We start from the raw sequence: 23323 nt of genomic DNA, 5'->3' as shown, positions 1-23323 counted from the left end.
TTACTTCAGAGTCAAATTCAGCAGGTGTTAATTTAAAGGGCATTTACAACATATCTGATTCTCATGTTTCAGTCTTTGGAGATTGTTTACCTCTGGAATTTTATGTTCTGAGACACCAACTAGCACAAGGCATGATACATATTAGTGCTATTAAAGATGTTCCTAATTTAAGGAGCTAAAAGTATTAATTTAGATGGATCAGAGTTTTATTTCTTCTTTACACAGTGACCATCAGGCAATGTCATCTAGTGGAAAGTGCTTTGGCCCTGGGAATCAAACTGACTTAATTTCAAATCTCACCTCTACCGAAGTTTGAGATCTTTCCAAGCTTATGTATGTGTATTTGTAAATTGAGGTTTAACAGTATCTCCGTGTCTTATCTAAAGGATTAAATAAAATAATACATATACATGTCTGATATACAGAAAGCACTCAATAAACATTAGCTATTACTATTATTATGCAGGTAAGTCTTAATTATGATTTTTTCATATAGTATCCCCTAAAAAAGTTTTTCAGAAAAATAGTACCAAATTAGATCATGTCCAGATTTTATTTTATCTAAATGTAGTTTTAACAACAAAGATCCTTATGAAACAATAATCTGCAGTTCAATTTGAGGAAAGACAAGTTACTGATTGCTTTCTAGAGATGAATAAATTACTGAGATTGCAAAGTTTAAAATCTTGAAGTTAGAAATAAAATTCCCGGGGCTGGGGATGTGGCTCAAGTGGTAGTGCACTTGCCTGGGATGCGTGTGGCCCTGGTTTGATCCTCAGCACCACATACAAAGATGTTGTGTCCGCCGAAAACTAAAAAATAAATATTAAAAAATTCTCTCTTTCTCTCTCTCTCTCTCTCTAAAAGAAAAAAAAAAAGAAAGAAAGAAAATTCCCAACGGGTAAAAGCTACTGTATTACCATAAGAGAAAAAAGGTCAATTACACTAGACAATGCAAAAGTTCTTAAAAATGCAATTTGTGTCAATCCTACTTCACAGGGAACAAACACACTAGGAGAAGGAGAAAAACACTAAACAAATTTGTTCTTCAAACACAGTAAGCTTTGATTTGGTGGTGACACCCCAAAGATAATGATTATGAGAATCGATTATTATAATTGAACACAAAACAAAACTTTAAAATGTGAAAGAACAAAGCTTAAAATGGAAATAAATATAATGAAAAAAAGACAGTTAAATATTAAGAAAAATAATATAAAACAGGGAGGCTACAGGAGAAGCCAGGTTTCTCCACGTGGAACATTCACAGTGAACAGGAATGCCAATCCCAAAACAAGACCTTTGAATTCCAAACAAATTTCTGAGCAGTTTCCGTGACTGGGAGGAGAATGAAGAGGAGGGAGGAAAAAGGTTTAAAAAAAAATCTAAACAGTTATAAAGATGAAACTCCTAAAAAAAGTTTTTATAATCAGTGCTGAGCATCCTCTTCAATATTTTCAAAAGTTCACTTATGTTCTGCACATAGTGTCAAGCCCTGTGCTTACATCTTTTCATTTCATCTTCACAAAGATCCTCTAGGCTTTCTAACAGAAGAGATTTGGATGTTAAACAGCCTACTCAAGTAGGGAACTACACTGTCTCAAGCAGTTCCTTTTGAAATTAGTGCATTCTTAATCATACTAAATTTTAAAATCGTCTTGAGAGTAGCACTACTTTGTTTACCTGCTTAATGGACTTAGGCTGTTTTAACAGATGACAAATGTGGCATTATAACCCAAAGTGCTCTGCTACAATGACCATTACAACTATAGGAATAATTTTATGTATGTAGAATATAGTATCAATACACATGGGCTTACAATTTGTGTGTCTTTTTTTCCTACTTCATTTCATTTTTACAAATGTACTGGTCTGGATTAGAACAGAAATTTAAAACAAAAATAATCCTTAAGCACTGAACCTAAAAATCACAATTTAGCCATCTGTATCTAAATTCATTCATCAATCAGAGCAGCTGCTGAGTTTGTAGAGATAATGTAGGTTCTCAACCTATTTATGTAGCATTGTTATTAAGAGCCAAAGAAAACTGCTCATTTGCGACTGAATCTAAAATATCAGATGGCATCCAACTCCTTTACGAGACAGGACCTCATTTTTGGCCTCCTTTACAAGTTTAGCTTTTCTCCTTCTAATAAGCTGAAAAAAATAGCGTCTTAATTATCACAGTCATTCATAACAGCATTTGAAAGTCAGAGGTTTTTTTCCCCCTTTGTTTTATAAATTGTTTATGCATGACGGTTCAGTTGCTAGGTCCAACAGCAAAGAAGATCACAAAAGTAAGGTGGTTTTGGGGTGAGGCAAGCTGGAGAAAGTGAAAGAGAAATTATGTCACACACACCTCTTGCTGTGACTCTGCTATAGTAACTTCAAACTACTTGATTTTTAACTCAATTGTAAATATTAATCCTGCCATAATTGATAGTTTGACTGGTCATCTGACATTATTACGGCTCTGAGAAATTCTGAAGAAAGTACTGAACAAGAAGCAAGATTAAGAACATGAACAACAACAACAAAAAGGCCTATCTTTTCATACAAATGACAGTAAATATAAAATAAAGCAGGTTTACCTGCTCCTCTTCTCTTATTCATAAATAACACTAGACCCTAAGAAAAAGTTAGACTGCCTTGAAAAGGGAAGTCTTTTAACCAATTTAGGAGTTTAGGGAGTTATTTCCTAAGGGTAGTAACTGTGCTTCCCAGTTCCCCCATGAATGAAGCTTGCTCCTTCCATAATAATAAACAAACATTGTGAATGCTGATTTATAGCGTTTTAAGTCCTACAATTTGAAAAGACCACATGACTATCAATCTGGAAAGCCATGAATGCCATGGGGGTTACTATTTTTTTTATTAATGGCCTGATTAACAACACCACTCATGTAGACGTTTCCTTTCAGTAAAACGAAAATAGCATGTAATTGCATATTGCAAGGATCATTCAAAAAAGTTTGAGAAACTACAATTGGAAAAATTCTAAGCATTGTATAGAAATTTAAAAAGATTTTAGCAGGATATGAGGGTGCACACCTGTGGTCCCAGTTACTTGGGAGGCTGAGGCAGAGGGATCAATTGAGCCAAGGGGTTGGAGGTCAACCCGGGGAACATGTATAACCATCTCAAAAAAAAAAAAAAAAACCCAAAAACACAACAACAACAAAAAGCCAGGCAGGGCACAGTGGCGCACTGCCTGTAATCCCAGCAGCTAATGAGGCTGAGGCAGGAGGATTGTGAGTTCAAAACCAGCCTCAGCAAAAGTGAGGTGCTAAGCACCTCAGTGAGACCCTGTCTCTAAATCAAATGCAAAATAGGGCTGGGGATGAGGCTCAGTGGTTGAGTGCCCCTGAGTTCAATCCCAGTACTCAAGAACAAAACAACACACACAGTGTTTTCCAGTTGCTTATTAATTATATTCTTCATAAAAGTTACCTCAGTAAGTCTTTAAATATGTACACCAACCCAAATCTCACAAATGCTAAACTTAATAATGTCAACTCAACTCTAATGTAGTTAAAAGAAGATTTTTTAAATATTAGAGGGTAGACGGCAGGCTCATAAAGTATTAGGCAGGCTGGTACCCAGGAGAGTAAAGTGGGCTTCATAGGCCACTAACAACTGACAATCAGCTGCAACCCAGTTCTGCCCAATTGCAGCCTTGAGAGAATACAAGCAAAAAATAGCAACACTAAACATTCTACTATTTAACAAAGTCTGCGGGCTGGATTTGTACATAGGCTAACTTGTACATGCCCTGTGGACTTTTGCTGAAATGGACAGAGTGGCTAAGAATTGCTCTGAGTCAGAAGAACCTGCCATAAAGATATAAACAAAGAACATATAAACCTCATTCCAATATACTTCATCAATTTGTCCAAGTTTCATAACCTGTCCGTTGGTTTCCTCATCAGTTCCTCGGTGAGTTTAAGTGAAGCAAAGTAACAGGAATAATGAAGGGTAGTGTTATCATTAGATACTGAGTAATACAGATTAAAAAAGGAAACAGAAAAGGAGCAGTAACAATTCAAGGCTCTGTTCCCTTTGGCTATGGGCTTTACTTTTCTCAAGCTTTAAATCCTTCGTCCTTCCTTTTTTTCCACCCACAGAAAATTTTCTTCACCAGCAATGCCTCTTCTTCTTTAGTTTCTTCAGGGCCTACCTCATACTTCATCTATACCTTCCCTTTCCTTTAAAAGCATAAACAAGATTGTCATTGAGGCAAGAGCCTATTTCACTGCTTATCTCCAGGACAAATTCATTAAATCCCATTCCCTCTGAAGTTCTTCTTCCTCAATCTTTGAACACTGTGCACTTTTTGAATTCTCTATAACAACCTTAAAGAACCTATCTGCATTTCATTGAACACTTTCATCTATCCTCCCCCATTAATATTTAAGAAACGATAACCTAACAAATTAACCAAAATAGCAAAACATTAACAAAGGTTCATTTCTAAGCAGACTTGAAAACAAACTCAGAACATTCACTTTAATGTTCTTCTTCTTTGAAAGGAAATGTGAGTTAAGAATAGTATAATTTAAGCCAGGCACCGTGTAATCCCAGTGACTGGGAGGTTGAAGCAGGAGGATCAAAAGTTCAAAGCCAGTCTCAGCAACTTAACAAGGCCCTAGGCAACTCAGTAACAGCCTGTCTCAAAATAAAAAAGGCTGGGGATATAGTTCAGTGGTAAAGCACCTCTGTGTTCAATCCTCAGTACCAAAAAAAAAAAAAAAAAAAAAAAAAAAAGCCAAAAACGTAATTTAGTTTTATTCTCATATTTACTGTAGTACAGCATCTGAAAATAAAAGAATGACTTAGCTTGAGTTTCCTAAAAAGAGAAATTATCAAAAAAGTATGCATGATTTTCCCAAAAAGAGAAATTATCACATTGATTTAAACTTATGGACAAATAATATTTTCCATTTGTTTTCTTGATAAGAATCTGGCATCTTAATTCAGAAACCTCTAGGAATCAACAGAAATGCGATAGCTCCTCTCTCCAGGAAATTGCACAGAGCCCCAAATATTTTAGGCAATTTCAAGGGATTCAGAATACTCCAGGTCTACAGTGGAATATCCACTCACCCCAGGATAAGAACTCTAATGCTGAATATGAGGTTTGTTCCTACCATTGAATGCTCTGTATCTTTCACAATGAGTCTTCCTCAACAAGACCTTTAGCTCTGAGATTAACTAGGGAAGCAGCTTCCCTCTGCAGCTATCACTGCTTCCTAGCATCCTGATAAACTGGCAGAAAATTGAGACTTTCTTACCTCTGAGAAATTAACAGCCAAGGGAATGATTCCAGCCACGTAACATCCCACCAACATAGCCAAAGACAGCAGACTAATGGAGATGAAATCATCCATTCTGCCCTCTTTTATTCATCCACCAATATCAGACTTCAAAATTCCAGAGGCTTCAAAGGTGCTTAACGTGTGGTGGTTCCAAGAGAACAAAGTGGGCTTTCCAGTTCTTTCGGCCTCCCCACTAGCAGATGTGTTCACGAGGCACCTCTTTCTCTTGAACTTTCTTATAAACAGCCCCTTTTTGTTGACACTAGCACCGGAGAAAACTTTGAGCAATCTTAGGTCTCAGTCCCTGGATTCTCGTGGGTTAAGCGATATGGGAAATTTGTGCGAAAGAGCGATTTCTTCAACCGTCGGAATGAAGGTGGCACAACGGCCCACTCCCGCTACAGACAATGTCCTAAGTAGCAGCAGGAAAAGGACGAAAAGCCAAGCTAACCTGTGCGTTCCCTCCGCGCCCCTGTTTCCCTAGGGTGGCCCCGCTGGTGATCCGCCCCCCACCAGCACTGGGACCAGCCCACCAGTCCCAGCAAGCTCCCTTCCAATTCTAGAGTGGGGAAAGGAGTCTTGCAAGTCTTAAACGCTGGGTCCTCGGGATTCAGCAGCAAAGCTGATACAAAGCTGTCTCTGCCCTATACCCAATGCTGCCCATGGTACTCCGCTCCGCCGGGCCTTGACCCGGAGTCACAGATACTACAGCAGCCATGGCCGCCAAGTGGCACCTCTTCATTACACCCTCTTCCGGATTGTCTCACCGCCCCCTCCTTAGGGGCCACTTCCGGGTTACAACCGATCTATAGCCCGGTATGCTTATATTGCCGCCATTTTTAAGTAGGGCTAATAAAAGATCCCTGTTGTTACTCTCTAACTGGTGATCACTTTACCCGTATGTTTAAAGCATAGAGTACGGGAGACAGCATAACGAAATAAAAACTTCTTTTCAAAGCTCCGAAACTTTCCTTTACATAGTTCATCGCCCTTATAAAAGATGGCTGTAGCTGAGTCAGTATCTCCTCTAGCTGCCGGAAATGAGTACACCTCTATGGTCCAAAAGGCTTTTTTGCGTCGTGCTTCCGACGACTTCCTGCGGCTCCTCTCGCGGGGATTGGCTGTTGGCGGCGTTGTGGCTGAGCTCGTGTGCGGCGGCAGTATCGACAGCGGCTGCAGCAAAGAAGAGTTTGGCGCGATGGTGAGAAAGGCCTCAGCGGCTACCTGAATCCCCCAGCCTTCGGGGCAACTTCTGCCCCGTACATCTTCCTGGCCTTCCCACGCGCAACCATCTTTCGCCAGGGTGCTGCTCCCGGCCCCTGCAGTTCGCGGGTCGACCCTTCTCCCTCTTCCCGCCGTGGAGACGCCGGGCCTGGCTTTAGGCCCCGGACCCGGGTCCGCCCTGCCGTTGCGCGCCCGCCTGTTTTTTGGATCAAAGCGTGCGGTGGGCCTAAGAACGCGCTCTCTCCCGAGTGCTAGTTGGTGGAGGAAGGCGAGATGATGGTGCTTTTTGCCTCCAAATAGTCAAGCTTACTGTAGGAACAATGGCCTAGGGGATGTTTCCGAAACTGACAGATTTGTCAATTTACTGTACCCCGCATGTGGGCCAGGCGGAGTCATATTTGCTTTGTAGTGTGCTTCTTCAACCATTCCCTATTGTTTTCCTGCACTTGGCCTTTTTTAAAAAAAGAATTTTGTGTTTTCTAAGATCTGTGGGTGCATCATTTAGCGTTTCAATCAACCTCAATCCCCATTCTTACCCTTGTACTCTTCTGAAAAGATAGGCTCAGCTCGGAGTTCAGGCCTTTTAGAATCTGATTAGGGTGATAGCGAAGTGGTTGGATTTTTTCGTTTGCTTTGCTTTTAAATCAAAAGGGAGATGGCAACAGGGATTACAGGGACGCAGGGTTTTTCTACATTTACTCTTTCTTTTTCTGGTTGTTGCAGTTATTGTTAACAAGCTAACTTTTCCAGGTTGTACTTTCTGAGTTGCTTCAGTGTTTGACCCAATGTAGTCTTCTAAGGAGGACTGAGAATTGAAGGCCAGGTTTTAGTTCCCATTTTGCCATAACTAGCCATGTGACCTTGCCTAAGTCATCTACCTGAGTTTCCTTCTTTCTCTACTTGTAAATCACTATTTGGTATTGTATTAAAATATTTAAATTCTGAGAAAGTGACAGCAACAAATATCAATCCATTTTCAATAGACAGTTGTCAGTGATAGCTTCAGTTTGTTTCTCTTTTGTTTTAAGTTTGGGGAAAGCATTTGAAACTAATTAGCAAACTATGTATTGTAATAATTCTGCAATAAAAGAATGACTCTATTTCGGGTTCATATGTGTGGGACTTTGCTTTTCAAAGCCAGGTTAACTATTCATCAGAAAGAATCACTGTTGTTTGGCAATCAGAATAAGGTTTTTATTAAGGGAATTTTGCATGACTTTTAAAATATAATCACATTTCATTCTAGTAGTTTTTAATCCTTTTTTGGGGGGGAATATAAACTTTGCCCTCTGGTTGATTTTAAGACTAGATAAGAAAAGCAATGTACAATATAATTATTTCTGTATGTTATTCTTTGAAATAAATTAGCCTTTAATTTGTATTAGAACTAGAACAAAGTGAATATAATAGCAACTGGTATAGCTAGTGTATAACACAAGCCCTGTTGCAGAGTGCAATAGTATGGCAAATGATACAGAAATTTCCCCCCACCCCTACTCACACACACTAGGCAAGTGAACCCAGAGCTTTATGTTAGTATTTAATTAATCATCCCTGCATGCATGGCAAAAAAGGGGGGGTGGCAAGGGGATAATTTCAATAGAGTAGTGATTCTCAACTGAGCAAGATTCTCCCAAACTCCAGGGACATTTGGTAATATCTGGAAACATTTTTGGTTTTCACAACTTTGGGAGGAAAATGTGGAATCTAGTGGGTATGGGCCAGGGATGATGCTAAACGTCCTACAATGACCAGAGAATCATCTATCCCAAAATGTAATAGAGAATGAGAAACCCTGAAATTGACCCACCAACAGAAACATGCTCCCCAGTAAGCATGAGAGGGAAGCCATAAATCTATCTGTTCTTCAGGCATATTCTTATTTCTTACTGTTTTAAATCAGTCTAACAATTTCATGAATCCAGTGTTTAAAAATAATTGATTTTGCTATAAGATAGCTCCTGAAGGGTAGTCATCTACCAGGTGAATAGTTTAATGGATTTTTTTAGGGCAATACTAATTTTTTACAGCCAGTTTTTCTTATGCCTTGATGTTAGACTGTAACCTCTATATAAAATATGATTCTACCATTGTGCTAAAGTTGGAAAAAGAACATTGGTGATACAGTGCTTGCAATGATTTTTCTCTATCCAAGTTTTTAATTAGGAACTTAATAGGGCTGGAGATAAAAAGTGATCAGTGGAGACAGAAAACCTTTGTAGGTTTATAATTTAGTTGGAAAGAAAAGGCAGTACAAAGGAACTTTTGCTGAGTGCCTGCAGCCAATAAGTGAACTCCACCTTTGAGAAAGAGTCATTAGGACCCGGGAGACCTTACAGGAGAGAGGTGAATACAGCTGTTAATATCACGCTTGGGCCAAAGCCTAAATATTGTACGATGAACAACCTGATCAGTTACATTTTAATAACTGACATGTATTGTGGCATAAATGGGAATTTTATGTCATAATGTGAATTTCTCAAATATAAGTCTGAAACTTACATTGAAATTCCTTTTTCCCCTGTAGTCTCATACCATTCTGCTGGTACAGCCAACCAAGAGGCCAGAAGGCAGAACTTATGCTGACTATGAATCTGTGAATGAATGCATGGAAGGTAAGTTTAACACTAATCAAGGAGTAGAAATCTTTGAGGTTATTTTTCCTGCCCTGATATGCTTTAATGCTCACAATTGTAATCACCGTGGCTCAGGAGGCTGAGGCAGGAGGATCATGAGTTCAAAGCCAGCCTCAGCAAAAGCAAGGCACCGATTAACTCTGTGAGACCCTGTCTCTAAATAAAATAAAAAATAGGGCTGGTGATGTGGCTCAGTTGGCGAGTACCCCTGAGTTTAAACTTTAACGCCCCCCCCCCCCATTGGAGTATGTGGATTGGATATTCACAAATAAAAACTAACTGGTTTAGACTTAAAATCTGCCATATAAAACCAACAATGAGTATAACTGAAAAAAAGCTACTAGTAATCAGATATCTTCTAAAAAGCTAGCTAAAGTCCATATTTTACATTGGGGTTTATTCTTTGCATACTACAGTTTTATGGATTTTGCCAAATTCATGAAGTCATGAACTTACCATTAGAGAATCATACAAAATACTTTGACAGCCCTAAAAATTATTTGTGTTCAGCCTGTTTGTTCTTCCTGCCACACCCTCCAGACCCCTGACAACCAGTGATCTTATTACCATCTCTATAGTTTTGCCTTTTCTAGAATGTCGTATTTTGGCATTCTTCATTGTCCTTGAATGATTGGTTCCAGGACCTCCTCACAGATACCAAAATCTGCAGATGTTCAAGTCCTTTATATAAAATGGTGTGGTATTTGCATATAACCTACATAAACCCTCCTGCATACTTTATCTAAGTCATTTACAATACTTAATATAGTATAAATGCGATGTAAACAGTTGTTCTACTTTATTGTTTAGAGAATAATGACATGAAAATTGTATTGTTCAGTACGAATGCAGTTTCTTTCTTCATATGTATTTAATTCATAGTTGAATGCATGGATGCCAAATCTATGTACATGAAGTGCTGACTGTACTTAATGGTTTAAATTATTATCACATGTAGCCTTCTTGTGCTGGCTTCTTTCATTTAACAATATGCATTTAAGGTTCTTCCATGTCTTGCCATGACTGGATAGCTCCTTTTTTTTTTTTTCTTCTTTTTTTAAAATTAGAAATGGTGCTATATTTTCCATTTTTAAAAGTTAACAAATGAGGATCCGAGTGTGTAGTTCAGTGATAAAGCACTGAACTAGCATGCATGAGACCCTAGGCTCTATTCCCAGTGCTGCTTTCTTTTTCTTTTTTTTGATGGGATGAGGAGGGGTGGTAGCAGTGATTGAACTCATAGGCACTCAACCACTAAGCCATGTCCCCAGCCCTATTTTATATTTTACTTAGAGACAAATTCTCACCAAGTTGCTTAGCACCTTGCTTTTGATTAAGCTGGCTTTGAACTTGGGAATTTCCTGTGGGGATTCTCCTCTTGAACCACTGAGATTACAGGCATGCATCATTGCACCCTGCTCCCAGAGCTGTTTAAAAAAAAAAAAAAGTTAAAAATATTAAAGCAAAATTACTGAATCAGTTCTTACATGGTGATTGTCAAATGATAATTTTCTTCATCTATTTTCTTTGTTATGTTACTTAATATTTCCCTGTAAAGCAGAACTTTTACTCCCCCCCAAAAAAAAAAATTTAAAATGAAGACTATTTTTTAGAGCAGCTTTAGGTTTATTTTTTTTTTTAAAGATTGGAGAGCTAAGGATATAGCTCAGTTGGTAGAGTGCTTGCCTTGCAAATAAATAAACAAAAAGATTGCAAAGTAGAGTCCCAACCGACCATTCTTTCCCTGTCCCCTCCCAGTTTTCCTTAATACTACATTTTGTATTAGTGTGATACATTTGTTTCACTTGATGAAGCAATATTGATGTTAATTAAAGTTCACAGTTCTACATTAAGGTTCACTTTTTGTTTTGAACATTTATAGACTTTAATGTATGTATAAGACATGTATCTACCATTATTCTATCTCTGGTTTTGCCATTTCCAAAATGTCATGTTGGAATTACATAGTATGTAGCATTTTCTGATTAGCTTCTTTCACCTGTGTTTTTTCATGTGTTTTAGCTCTTTTATTTTTTATTGAATAATATTCCGTTGTATTAACATATCACCGTTTGGTTATCTATTTACCTATTAAAGAACACCTTTGTTGCTTCTTTTGGGGCAATTATTATTAAAGCCACATGAGTTTTTTTATGGATGTACATTTTCAACTCATTTGGGTAAAAACCTAGTAGCGTGATTATTGGATCATTTGGTTAAGACTATGTTTGACTTAGTAAGAAACTGCCAAACTGTCTATAGAAGTGGCTATACCATTTTATGTCCCCACCAGAAATGAGTGAGCACTCCTTTCACTCTGCATCCTTGCCAATGTTTGGTGATGTCATAACTTCAGGTTTAAGCAAATCTAATAAGTGTGTGGAGGTGATCAGTGAGTGATACACAATGTTGGACCTTTTTTTATACACTTATTTGCCATCTGTTTCTTTGGTGAGCTCTTTGTTCAGATCATCAGTTCACTTTTTTTATTGAGCATATTGCTGAGTTTTAGAAGTTCTTGATGTATTTTGGATACAAGTCCTTTACCACATCCTTAAACCACATAATGTGATTTTTTTTTTTGTTTCTTGAATAGTGTCCTTTGCAGCATGAATATTAATTTTCATGAAGTCCAGTTTATGTGATTTTTCTTTCATTGCTTATGATTTGTCATCTAAGAAACCATTGGTCTAATCAAATATTCATGTTTTTTTCCAAGACTTTTTTTTGTGTGTGTGCGCGCGCTTGGGTTGAACCCAGGAGCACCAAAAAAACCACTGAGCGACATCCTCAGCCCATTTTTTTAAAAAAAAAGTTTTATTTTGAGACAAAGTCTTGCTCAGTTGCTTAGGGCCTTGCCATCCTGCTGAAGCTGGCTTTCAACTTGGAATCCTGCCTTACACTCCCAAGCTGCTGGTGTGTGCCACGAAGCCCAGATTTCTAAGACTTTCTATCATTTTACCAATTACTTTCAGGTCTCTGGTCCATTTTGAATGATTATTTATTTATGGTGTGAAGAATGGACCCAACTTCATTTTTTTTGCACGAGACTATTCAATTGTCTTAGCACCATTTGTTGAAGATCATTAATTCTTTGTTGAGTTTTCCAGGCACTGTTTTTTTTTTTTTTAAGTTGTAGATGGACACAATATCTTTATTTTTTTATTTATTTTTATGTGGTGCTGAGGATTGAACCCAGGGGCTCACATATGTGAGGCAAGCGCTCTAGCACCAAGCTACAACCCCAGCCCTCTAGACACTGTTAATGAAAAGCATTTGTCTATAAATGTGAAGGTTTGTTTCTGGATTCATTTCTGTTACACTGATATATGTGCTTGTCCTTATGCTAGTATCACTCTCTCAATTACAATAGCTTTGTAAGTTTTAAATCAGAACTTTGTTCTTTTTAAAATAGTTTGGTTATCCTGGATCTCTTGAATATCCATGTCAAATTTAGGATCAACTTGTCCATTTATTATTTCATTATTTCAGATTATTTCCAGCTCAGTGTAGGTATTGCATTAAATACATAGATCATTTGGAGGGAGTATTACCATCTCTCTCTCTCTCTCTCTCTCTTTTTTTTTTTTTTTTTTTTTTTTTTTTTCAGTACTGAGGATTGAACCCCCTGGGGCTCATGTATGCTAAGTGAGCACTCTTACCACTGAACTTTTTTTTTTTTTTCTTTCTTTTTTTAATTTTATTGTGAGCCAGAGTCTCACTAAGTTTCCCAGGCTAGCCTCAAACTTGAAATCTTCCTGTCTCCACCTTCCCAGTAGTTGGAATGAAAAGCAGGTGTGTCCACTGCACATCATATTAAATCTTCAATCCATGAACTTGGATTCCTTTTCATATATTTAGGTCTTTACTTTCAATGACATTTTGTAGTTTTCAGTGTACAAGTCTTGTGCTTCTTTTTTGTTAAATTTGCTCCCAAGAACTTTATTCTTTTTTATACCATTGTAAATGGAGTGGTTTGTTTTTTTGTTTTTTTTTTTTTTTTTTTTTTTTTTCATTTTCTATTGGTTTATTGTTAGGTCTAGAAATTCAGTTGATTTTCATATGTTGATCTTACATCCTGCAAGTTTGCTCTACTCATTCATTAGTTCTGTTACATTTCAGTCTTCTTCCTAATCTAAGCAGAAAAGCATCCAGTCTTTCACCATTAAACATAACGGTAGCTATGAATCGATGTCTTTTTAAAGTGAACAATGAGTTTATTTTATTGGTTTTATATCCTTTCCAGATAATGTGCTCTATAGACAATTGTTAGTGATGTGACTTTGCTTATTTTAGTATCTTTATTATATTTGAGTAGAGAAGTGCTAATGCTTTATTATTTCATTATTTCACATAATCCTCAAAATCATATGAAGAGGTACTATTGTTATCTCCCTTTGATAGGAAAGGCTTATTGGTAGAGTCATTTGCCCAGGATTTCATAATTACTAAAGGTAGAGCTGGAATTCAGGTCTGTTGGAATCTAGGATTCAGGATCTTAAGTACCACATTAAGATAATCTTTGGGGGCTTGGGATGTGGCTCAAGTGGTAGCATGCTCGCCAACATGCGTGAGGCACTGGGTTCGATCCTCAGCACCACATAAAAATAAAATAAAGACATTGTGTTCACCTAAAAAACTAAAAAATAAACATTAAAAAAAATTTTAAAAAAGACAAGCTTCAAGCTGGGTGTGGTGTCACATGCCTGTGATCCTAGTGACTCTGGAGGCTAAGACAGTAGGATCACGAGTTTAAGACCAGCCTCAACAACTTAGTGAGATCCTGTCTCAAAAATAAAAGGGGCTGGGGATATATGGCTCAGTGGCTTAGTGGTTGAGTACCCTGGACTTTAATCCTTAGTACAAAAAAAAACCCCAAAAACCCTTAAGATAGACCTATTGCCAATTTTTATTGATATGTTGTTATTGTTGTTGCATCAAAATCCAAAGGCAAGCTATTTGTCACCATTATTCCAAAGTGTGGTGTTTTTCTTTACATACTTTGTAGTTTTTGGAAGATTTATTGAAAAATCTGACTTAACAAACCACAGTATTATCCTTGTGTGTGTGTGTGTATGCTGGGGATCAAACCCATTTATGCTAGGCAAGTGCTCTACCAGTGAGCTATATCCTCAGCCCTAGGTTACAATTTTTTTGAACCATCCGATGACAAACCTTTAAAGCACATTTAGCTCCAATGGTTTGAAGTAATCATTTTATTATTAAGGCACAAAATGGCTACCAACATTCTAGTGAATTTGTAAAGTTGCTAGTGGCAGTAATTAAAATGATCAAGCTACAGTTCTTTTCCCAGCCCAATTTTACTAAAATAAATATGATATCAACATAAAGAACTACTCATATACAGCCTTATGCAGTTGTAAGTTCTTTTTCCCTCCTCTTTCAGGAGTTTGTAAAATGTATGAAGAACATCTGAAGAGAATGAATCCCAACAGCCCCTCTATCACATATGATATAAGTCAGTTGTTTGATTTCATCGATGATCTGGCAGACCTCAGCTGTCTTGTGTGAGTACTTGCCACCTTATCTTTAACTTGCATTTTTCTATTGTGTATCTGAGGTGATTTATGATATTGGAAGTTCATTGTGTCTGATATTGGTATTTGCATTTTGCATACTTTATGCTAGTTAATATTTTACTTACATATATAGATCATAAATTAAGTTCATAACATAATGCCAAAGGTGCAGGATATCTTAAACTTTGCTATTGATACAGTTACTATGCAGAGAGGCTTGTAATTAATAAATTTCATATCCTTTTTTTTTTTAATACCTAATCTTTTTCTTAGACCCCCGCATCTTCCAGTCTTTATCCTAAAGTAGTTGGCTTTGAATTAAAACTAAGATTGTTCTTTTTAAAACTTAAATATATATAGAATTGAAATTTAATTTTAATCCTGCTTTGTGTAAATATTTTATTTACACAATATTTTTATTAGAATGAGGGTTATTTTTAGACCCTTACATTTTTTATTCTCAGAGATTTGTTAGATTTTTTAAAATGTTTCTCTTATAACAATAAATATTTTGTATTTATAATCTGCTGATTATCACTACTACTAAGAAGCATAAAGTGTTAAAGATTGACTCAGTCTTCTCACCATCTGTGAATGAGAAACAATAAATACAGCTCATTTTACAGAGAAAAATGGAAGCACTTTAGGATGACATTCAGTCATCAGGTGCTTGAATACTTACTATATGCCAGGCACCAAGTTAGAATATGAGGGAGCAGTGTTGAAAACATACGGACCTACCCAAAGGCACTTCTGGACCATTAATTCAGCCAAGCCTAGTATCTGGCTGCACCATGCTGTCTCCCCTGAGATTCTTGGTGAAGACAAGCATTTCCTTAGGATTTTGGAGTTTTGCTTGCTCATAACATTCATATGATCCACTTCTGGTCTTAGATATGTTAATAAGAAATTTATATCTAAATAAGTTCAGGAAATTGAGGCCAACAGAACTATAGGTATCATTATAGTCTAACATGTATCTTAAATTAATATGTATATATCTTATTCTAATAAATATTTGTTGAGTGTTAACCCAACAAGTACAGTCACCTCTCAGTATCTATGGACATTGGTTCTAAGGATTCTCTACCTTTGCAGATATCAAAAATCTGAGGATGCTTAAGTTCCTTTGTATAATGGTATGCTATTTGCATATAACCTGTGTACATCCTCCCATGTACTTTAAATCATCTCTGGGTCACTTAAAAGTCTGTACATTGACAGTACAGATGCCCCCTCCCCCAGTATTTTCAATAAGCTGTTCAAATCTGAGAATGTAGAACTGTGGATACGGAGGGTTGACTGTGTTTAGGGACGAGGAGGGCCTTGTGTAGATATGTTGCAGTTTTTTGTGTTTTGTGCTAGGGATGGAACCCAGGACCTCACACATGTTAAGCAAGCACTCTACACTGAGCTACATCCTTGGATTTTTACTTGCAGTAGCTAGAAAGTGGTTCACTAAAATGGTGATGTTTGATTATAAACTTGGATGAGAAAATAAGCCATCCTGATATCTACAGAGAAGAAAAAAAAATGTACCAGACAGAGGGGAAGGGGACAGCTAGTTGTAAGAGTTCTGAGACAAGAGTGTGCCCTGCCCTGATGTGTTTGAAACTTGTATAAAAGCCTATAAGGGTACAGAGGAGTGTAGAGTAGATTAGAGGTCCTGGGAGCAGTGATATTCTAGAAGCCAGTACAGAAGTGTTTCATGTTATTGATAGTCCAACAAATGGGATCTGAGAAGTGATTCCTGGAGTGGCACTGAGAATGTCTTTGGTGACTTCCAAAGCAATTTTGGTAGAGTGACAAAGTTTTTATTTTCAGATTTCAGTTATTTTAGAGGTGTGAGAAAAGAGGCATTGTAGACAACTGATAAAAAACCAATGTTTTATTCAATGCATCAAAGAAATTGAGATATATCTAATAACTGCAGGAGCAAATAGCCTTTTATGGGTGTTTTTGAAGAGGTGAGAAATAGTGGGAAGTTTGCAGGCTAGTGGGATGATTTAGTAGAGGGAGGAATTGATGGCATTAGAATCTTGGACAGTGCATTAGTAGTAAAGAGGGGAAGTTAGGCGGTATGGGTGGAAGATTGGGGAAATTATTTTCTGATTGCTTCAGCTGTTTCAGGAAAATAGGAAGCAAGAACACTGAAGTCAGGTGGAGGAGAAAGTGTTGTAGGTTTATGGAGAAGTAAAAAATCATCTAAGAGGACAAAGGTATTAAGGGTTGCTTGGTTTCTGGGAAAAACTAAGTATCCTCTTGGGTACCTGATAATGCATTTAAAGTAAAATCTGTTCTCATCATGGGCTTTCTTCTAGTCACTCCTGGATGGCTACAGGTAAGGAATAGGTCGTGGTCAGTCAACATTTTGCTAAAGATTGGAGATGTGTGCAAGGAAACAATAAGGGATCAGTGACCATAAAATGAAATTGGAGGTGGGGGCACTGGAGACAGAATCAATTTAATTGTAGGTTCCCTGGAGTCAGAGAAAACAAATGAGATGCTCAAAATTGGGTGATTGATAATGACAAGGTCTGCTGGATCTGGCTGAGGAGAAGTAGGGAGACAAGATGTTTGGAAATTATATTGGAAAAGATGTTGGCATTGAGGGGCGTAAGTGTCAGCAGAATCATCTACTAGACATAAAATCACCAATAACGTGTTTTTACTGTCTAGAATTTAAGAAGCAGCTATGTTTTTGTTCACTATTTTATCTCCAATGTCTAGAATAGTATCTGACACACTGCACTGAGTGAATATCGGTTGTAAAAATGCATGTCACTGGGCTGGGATTGTTGCTCAGCGGTAGAGCGCTCGCCTAGCATGTGCAAGGCGCTAGATTCAATCTTTAGCACCACATAAAAATAAATAAAAGTATTGTGTCCAACTCTAAAACTTAAAAAAAATGCATGTCACCCATATAATATGATTTGAAGCATAATTTGTTGAAATGATTTGTAATTTTCCTCCCCCTCCCCTTTTTTTAATGTTACAGAGTTATATTCTCTAAACAAAGGTGAAAGAGGGGCTGGGGTTGTGGCTCAGTGGAAGAGCACTTGCCTAGCATGTGTGAGACACCAGGTTCGATCCTCAGCATCACATAAAAATAAAATAAAGATATAATGTCCACCTGTAACTAAAAAAATACATATTTTTTAAAAAAGTGAAAGAATCTGACATTTTATGCTAAATTTTGGGGGATCTTATATTAGAAATCTTAATTATTTATCTGATCAAGTTGGAGATTTATATTTGTCCCAAGTGTATTGGCGTTGAGAAGTTTTTACATTTGGAATTTAAAACTGACTGGATGTTTCATTTGGAACTTAAGGCTTTAATAGAGTTCATGTACAAACGAATGGTTATCTTCATGATTTTTTAAAACATCACTTAGTCAGACATCAGTTATCTCTCATTCCCCGTAAATGGGAAGTAACTTAAAACTAAGGAAAGATTGTTTTACTCACCTTGGGAGGGGCTGTGGTTAAGAACTAACAGGAGTTTCTGAATTAAAGATAGCTGAGTTGGAATTTTCTCACCATTTTTCAACTCTTTTGGGCCAGTTAACTCAGTATTGCTAAACCTCAATTTGCTCATTTGTAAAATTTGTTTATTGGTACTGGGAATTGAACCCAGGGGCATTTAACTACTGACCCACATCCCCAGCCCCCCTCCCCCCCCCCTTTTTTTTTTTTTTTTTTTTTTTGAGACAAGGTCTCACTGAGTTACTGAGGGCCTTGCTAAATTGATGAGGCTGGCCTTAAACTCAGGATCTTCCTGTTTCAGACTCTCTACTTGCTGGGATTATTGGCACAAGCCACCGTGCCAGCTTATTTGTAAAATTTATATAAATGTACTTCACAAGACAACTTATGAGGCCCCAGTTGCTTGCTTAACACAGCCACATCAGATATACAGCAAGAACCCCATGTTAACTGGACTGATGAAGCCAGGACAGATTTTATTACAAGTATGTTCTGTAAAATTTATGAATTTGTGGATTTCAATCTCCATAATGATAAATTGTGCTGTTAAAAATGTTTCCGGTTTTTGGCAACACAAAAAGCACACAAAGTGGGCCTGGGGATGTGGCTCAAGCGGTAGCACGCTCGCCTGGCATGCGTGCGGCCCGGGTTCGATCCTCAGCACCACATACCAACAAAGATGTTGTGTCCGCCGAGAACTAAAAAATAAATATTAAAAAAATTCTCTCTCTCCCCCCTCTCTCACTCTCTCTTTAAAAAAAAAAAAAAAGAGCTGTCAGAGTCAACTAAAAAAAAAAAGCACACAAAGTAAAACACTGATTATAAGGGACATTCTGCAAGTATGTTACTTCATGATAGGATATAACTTTGTGCTTTTAAATGTATCTAGCTTGCTAAGATAGTATTACCTAGATAATTCTTTCCAGCTCATGTAATTCAGGTATGAGAGAGATAAATGGTAATCTGTAGTTTTTAATTGTCTCTTTGAAAAGCTATAAATTGTAGGTTAAATTGTGTTTCTGTTTCTAATGTTGAAAATTGAATTTAGGATTTAGAACTATTTTTCCCACATGACTTAGGTTGTGTCTCATTTGTTATTTGAATATCCTAGAGAAAGTATTTCCAAAGAGGTCACATACTGTTGTGACACTTCTTATGAGCATACTTTACACTGAGCTACATTCCCAGCCCTTTATTTTAAGAGAGGGTCTCTCATAAGTTGCCCAGGCTGTCCTCGAACTTTCAGTCCTCCTACCTCAACCTAACCCACGACTTTTTTAAATCCTTTTCCCCAAAACCTCTTATTTAAAAGCAGTATAAGGCTCAGGGTTCAGCTCAGTGGTAGAACACTTGCCTAGCATGCCAGAACCAGGTTGAATCATCAACATCACAACGAAAAAAATATATTAAACTAAAAAACAGTATAGCAAAAAAATGGAATGTATAACTTGATGAAACCGAGGGCAAACTGTATTAATAAAAATTTAGACGGAGAATTTGTCGGACTTGTTTCAGTTTTCTCACCTATGTTTTAAGATGAAAATAATAGCCTTTTGAATGTACAAGATTTCCTTGTTTGTGGTATTTTCTTCCACGACTGTTGTAATGAGAAGGTACTCCTAATCAGGAAGGCAACCTGATATCAGCAGAGACAGTGCTGATTTATTTCTTGGTTCAGACCCTCAGATTGTTATGATAAATGCCTGCATGCATTTACAGAAACAATGGGCTGAAAGATTGATTTGTACCAATAGCTAAGAATTTTATTAATATACTTAACATTTAATTGTCACATTTTCAAATGCTAGTTAAAAGCCATCAACTTACAGCCTTCCATAAAGAAGGCATTATTATTATTTCATGAGCTGGAAAATAGCTTGCAGGAGTGATTTTGTGGGATGGAATGGTCTCTCTCTCTCTCTCTCTCCCATTCAGGTATGAAAGTTCTGAGAAATTCTGTTTTTAATTCTTATTCAATGTTAATAAAAATACTATAGTCTCTTCTGCCACACCCTAAAGTAGATTAGATTAGCACCTATTTAGTTAGGAACACCTAATTTAGTTAGGAAGCCTGAACAGATGACAGTAAAAGAATTCTTTTTTTTCTTTTTTTTTTTCCCAATTTTTTTTTTAGTTGTAGTCTTTATTTCATTTTCATGTGGTGCTGAGGATTGAACCCAGGGCCTTGCACATGCTGGCGAGCACTCTACCACTGAGCCACAACCCCAGCCGAGAATTATCTTACTTTTTAGAGTGTTTCTCACTGTAACAAGGATGCTTAGTAGAATATTTGGTTAATAATTTTTACAAATTGGAAAACTTTTGCATTTTTTTAATAAACCAGTTCTGGCCTTACCAGAGGAAAAATTGTGATGGTCATTATATAAAGCATTCCTACTTTGGAATTTGTTTCCCTTACCAAAAATTGGTATGCAGGTTTCTAGCTTGGTGGGTAGTTAACAGTGAGGACTATGATGTTAGGAGCGTATAAGCTCTTTCTTGTCCAGCATCACTTAGCTATTAAGTTGCTTCACTTCTTTGAGCCTATGATGACTTACTTATAAAAAAGTAATCCTAATTGTATAGGGTTACAAAAAGGAACACACATTTAAAACAGTAGCTAGTATTTGGTAAAGTCTTAAGTACTTACTGGTATAATTTTTTGCTGAGAAATTTTTTAAAATGAAGACTTTTTAAATGGCTAAAATGAGATAATAACTGATAAATCAGATACTTTGTTTTTCTAAGGTATCTTCTTGGGCAAACTAAGTGAACCCCTGAAGGTAAACCAGGGCTCTGATCTTTCTGGGATGCTGTGTGGCATTCCCACCAGGTGGTGCACACAGCTTTGAAACACTTCACTGTATTTGTGTAATCTCTTGTGGCTTATTGCTTTTTTATACTGTAACTGTAGATGGGGGACTCCAAAAAGAATGTATTCTTAACAGCTAGATTTCAGTTGTAGGTCAGCTGGAAAGTTTCTTTTTCCAAGTTTTAGCATGACTAACTTAAGTGATTGGCTATAAAGTGTACTGTGGGCTCTGAAAACCAATGAAAGTTTTATTGCTAGTGCTACTCTTTACACCTTCACCCTTCTCTTCTGCTAAGAGAGGTTTTGGAGATTGCTATGTGTTCTGATAATTCTCCTCTACAGGCCTCTTACAGTAATTATTTACTTGTAGCACTGGGGATAGAGCCCAGAGAAACTTGACCTGAACTACATCCCCAGCCCTTTTATGTTTTTTTTTTTTTTTTTTTTGAGACAGGGTCTTGCTAAGTTTAAGTTACCCTGGCCAGCTTTGAACTTGGGATTCCCTTGCTTTCCAGGTAGCTGGAATTATAGGTGTGCACCAGCATACCCAGACCTAGCTAGGTTATAAGATTACTTCTCTTAACTACTTTTGCAGGAGAGGACTGGAGATGTAGCTCAGTGGTAGAGTGCTTGTCTGCCCTGTTCAATCCCTAGCACTATTTAAAAAATAAAATCATATATGAAAAATCAGCAGGAACTCTTTTCCAGTATGTTTAAGATTCCTTAGTGAATTCAAAAGTAAATTTACCAAATCTAAAGTTTATACTAGAGTTTGGTTTTGTTTTTTAATCACAAAAGGAACTGTAAAAATAGAAACTGTGTGGGAGAAAGAACACATGGTCAGATGGAAAATTTATCTTTTTCCAAGTCTTGTCACGTAACCTTAAGTGATTGGCTATTAAGTGTGCTATGGGCTCTGAAAACCTTCTGCTGAGAAGTAAGTATGTGACATATTGAGCATTTAACTTAAGAGCTCTGGGCCTTGGTTTCTTTTCCCACGATAAGATTATACTAGGTGATCTGAAGTTCATTTTGGTTAAAAATTAGCAGCTGTATAAGCAGCTTTTTCATTGAGATCATGTATAGGAGTGTGCACATCGTTGCCATCATGGGACAGTTATAATTTGAGGTTTAAACACGTGACAGTAATTGACCACTGTAACTTTGCTTATGACCTTTCTGTTCCTCAGTTACCGAGCTGATACCCAGACATACCAGCCTTATAACAAAGACTGGATCAAAGAGAAGATCTACGTGCTCCTTCGTCGGCAGGCTCAACAGGCCGGGAAATAATTGAGCTGGAAGCATTAGGGGGCTGGGGGTGGGCTTGGAACACAGGTGTGTACAGCGTGCTGTAGTGAAAGTTTTGTATTATAGTAATCCTGTTTCCATTTTGTTACACTCTGGCCAAGATTGAATGTATTAGATGAAATGTGAGGGTCTTTGAGGATCTTTTCAATCTGAAACCCCAGTTGCCCCCTTTTTCTTTCTTCCTTTTTTTTTTTTTTTTTAACATTTTTATGATTTAGGTTGCAGTTGCTCTTTGTCAGTTTATGTTGGTTCCAGTCCTTCGAACTATTCATATCTGCTTTATAACATTCACTGTACTAACCCTTCAAGATCGGGTGGGGGGTGGTTGACACAGTTTAGTTATGTCCTCAAGATAAAGTCTTAGTGAAAAATAAATAAATGTTCTTTAGTTATGGTTTCTCACTGAGTGATTTTTTTTGTTTGTTTATTTTTTTACTTCAGAACACTGGATTATCTTGTAAAACATTATCAATTTTAAAACCAGTAGGCCACAACACAAAAGAATTTGAGGCAAGTTTACGTGCTGAACACATTTTGCTGTGGTTTATGTGAAATAAGCTATTACCTACCTCATTTGTCCAGCAAATCTCATTTGTAGCTCCAAAGCTTATATCTACATTGGTACAAACATCATACAGATGCTTCTGGACTTAATGAGTTTATCAGGACATAATCCCATTGTAAGTTGAAAATATCCTAAGACCAAATGTCTTCAGTATTCCTAAACAGAGGAATGCAGCCAACTAGGAGCTAGGTGTCAGTGCCATTACCCAGTATCACTCTACTGAATGCATATAACTTTCACACTGCCTTAAGTTCACGACCATCTGTAAAAGACTTTTTGGAAAAAAACAGCTTGCCTGCTGCAGCAGCCAGATAAGCTCCTTGGCTTTGACCAAGTGCTCTTTCTGAGAGGTCCTTGGGCCCTTGTCAGAGCCTTCAGCAGTTGAATATTCATTTATCCACTTCTGTATGGAAGCCATATGGGCGAGAGAAG

The 23323-nt window shown here is 37.2% G+C and overlaps 2 protein-coding genes across 2 annotated transcripts in view; one reads left to right on the top strand and one right to left on the bottom strand.

The window, feature by feature from the left end:
- SLC39A9 (solute carrier family 39 member 9) overlaps positions 1-6148 on the bottom strand; it is a 69863-nt gene extending 63715 nt beyond the window's left edge. The window contains exon 1 of the mRNA XM_081290057.1: positions 5292-6148. Coding sequence (XP_081146183.1) covers positions 5292-5387 — 96 coding nt within the window. The 5' untranslated portion in view covers positions 5388-6148. The remainder of the gene's footprint in view (positions 1-5291) is intronic.
- A 152-nt stretch (positions 6149-6300) lies between these two features.
- Positions 6301-22724, top strand: ERH (ERH mRNA splicing and mitosis factor). Its single transcript, XM_081290058.1, has 4 exons — positions 6301-6516; positions 9067-9154; positions 14583-14703; positions 22206-22724. The coding sequence occupies exons 1-4, from the start codon at positions 6316-6318 to the stop codon at positions 22306-22308; spliced, it is 513 nt and encodes a 170-aa protein (XP_081146184.1). The 5' UTR covers positions 6301-6315; the 3' UTR covers positions 22309-22724.
- Positions 22725-23323: the final 599 nt, after the last annotated feature.

The sequence above is a fragment of the Spermophilus citellus genome (genome assembly GCF_964194105.1).
Source record: "Spermophilus citellus genome assembly, chromosome: 4".
In the NCBI taxonomy this organism is placed as follows: domain Eukaryota; kingdom Metazoa; phylum Chordata; class Mammalia; order Rodentia; family Sciuridae; genus Spermophilus; species Spermophilus citellus.
The sequence above is the reverse complement of the archived record's forward strand: the minus strand, read 5'-3'. Positions and strand labels throughout refer to the sequence as shown.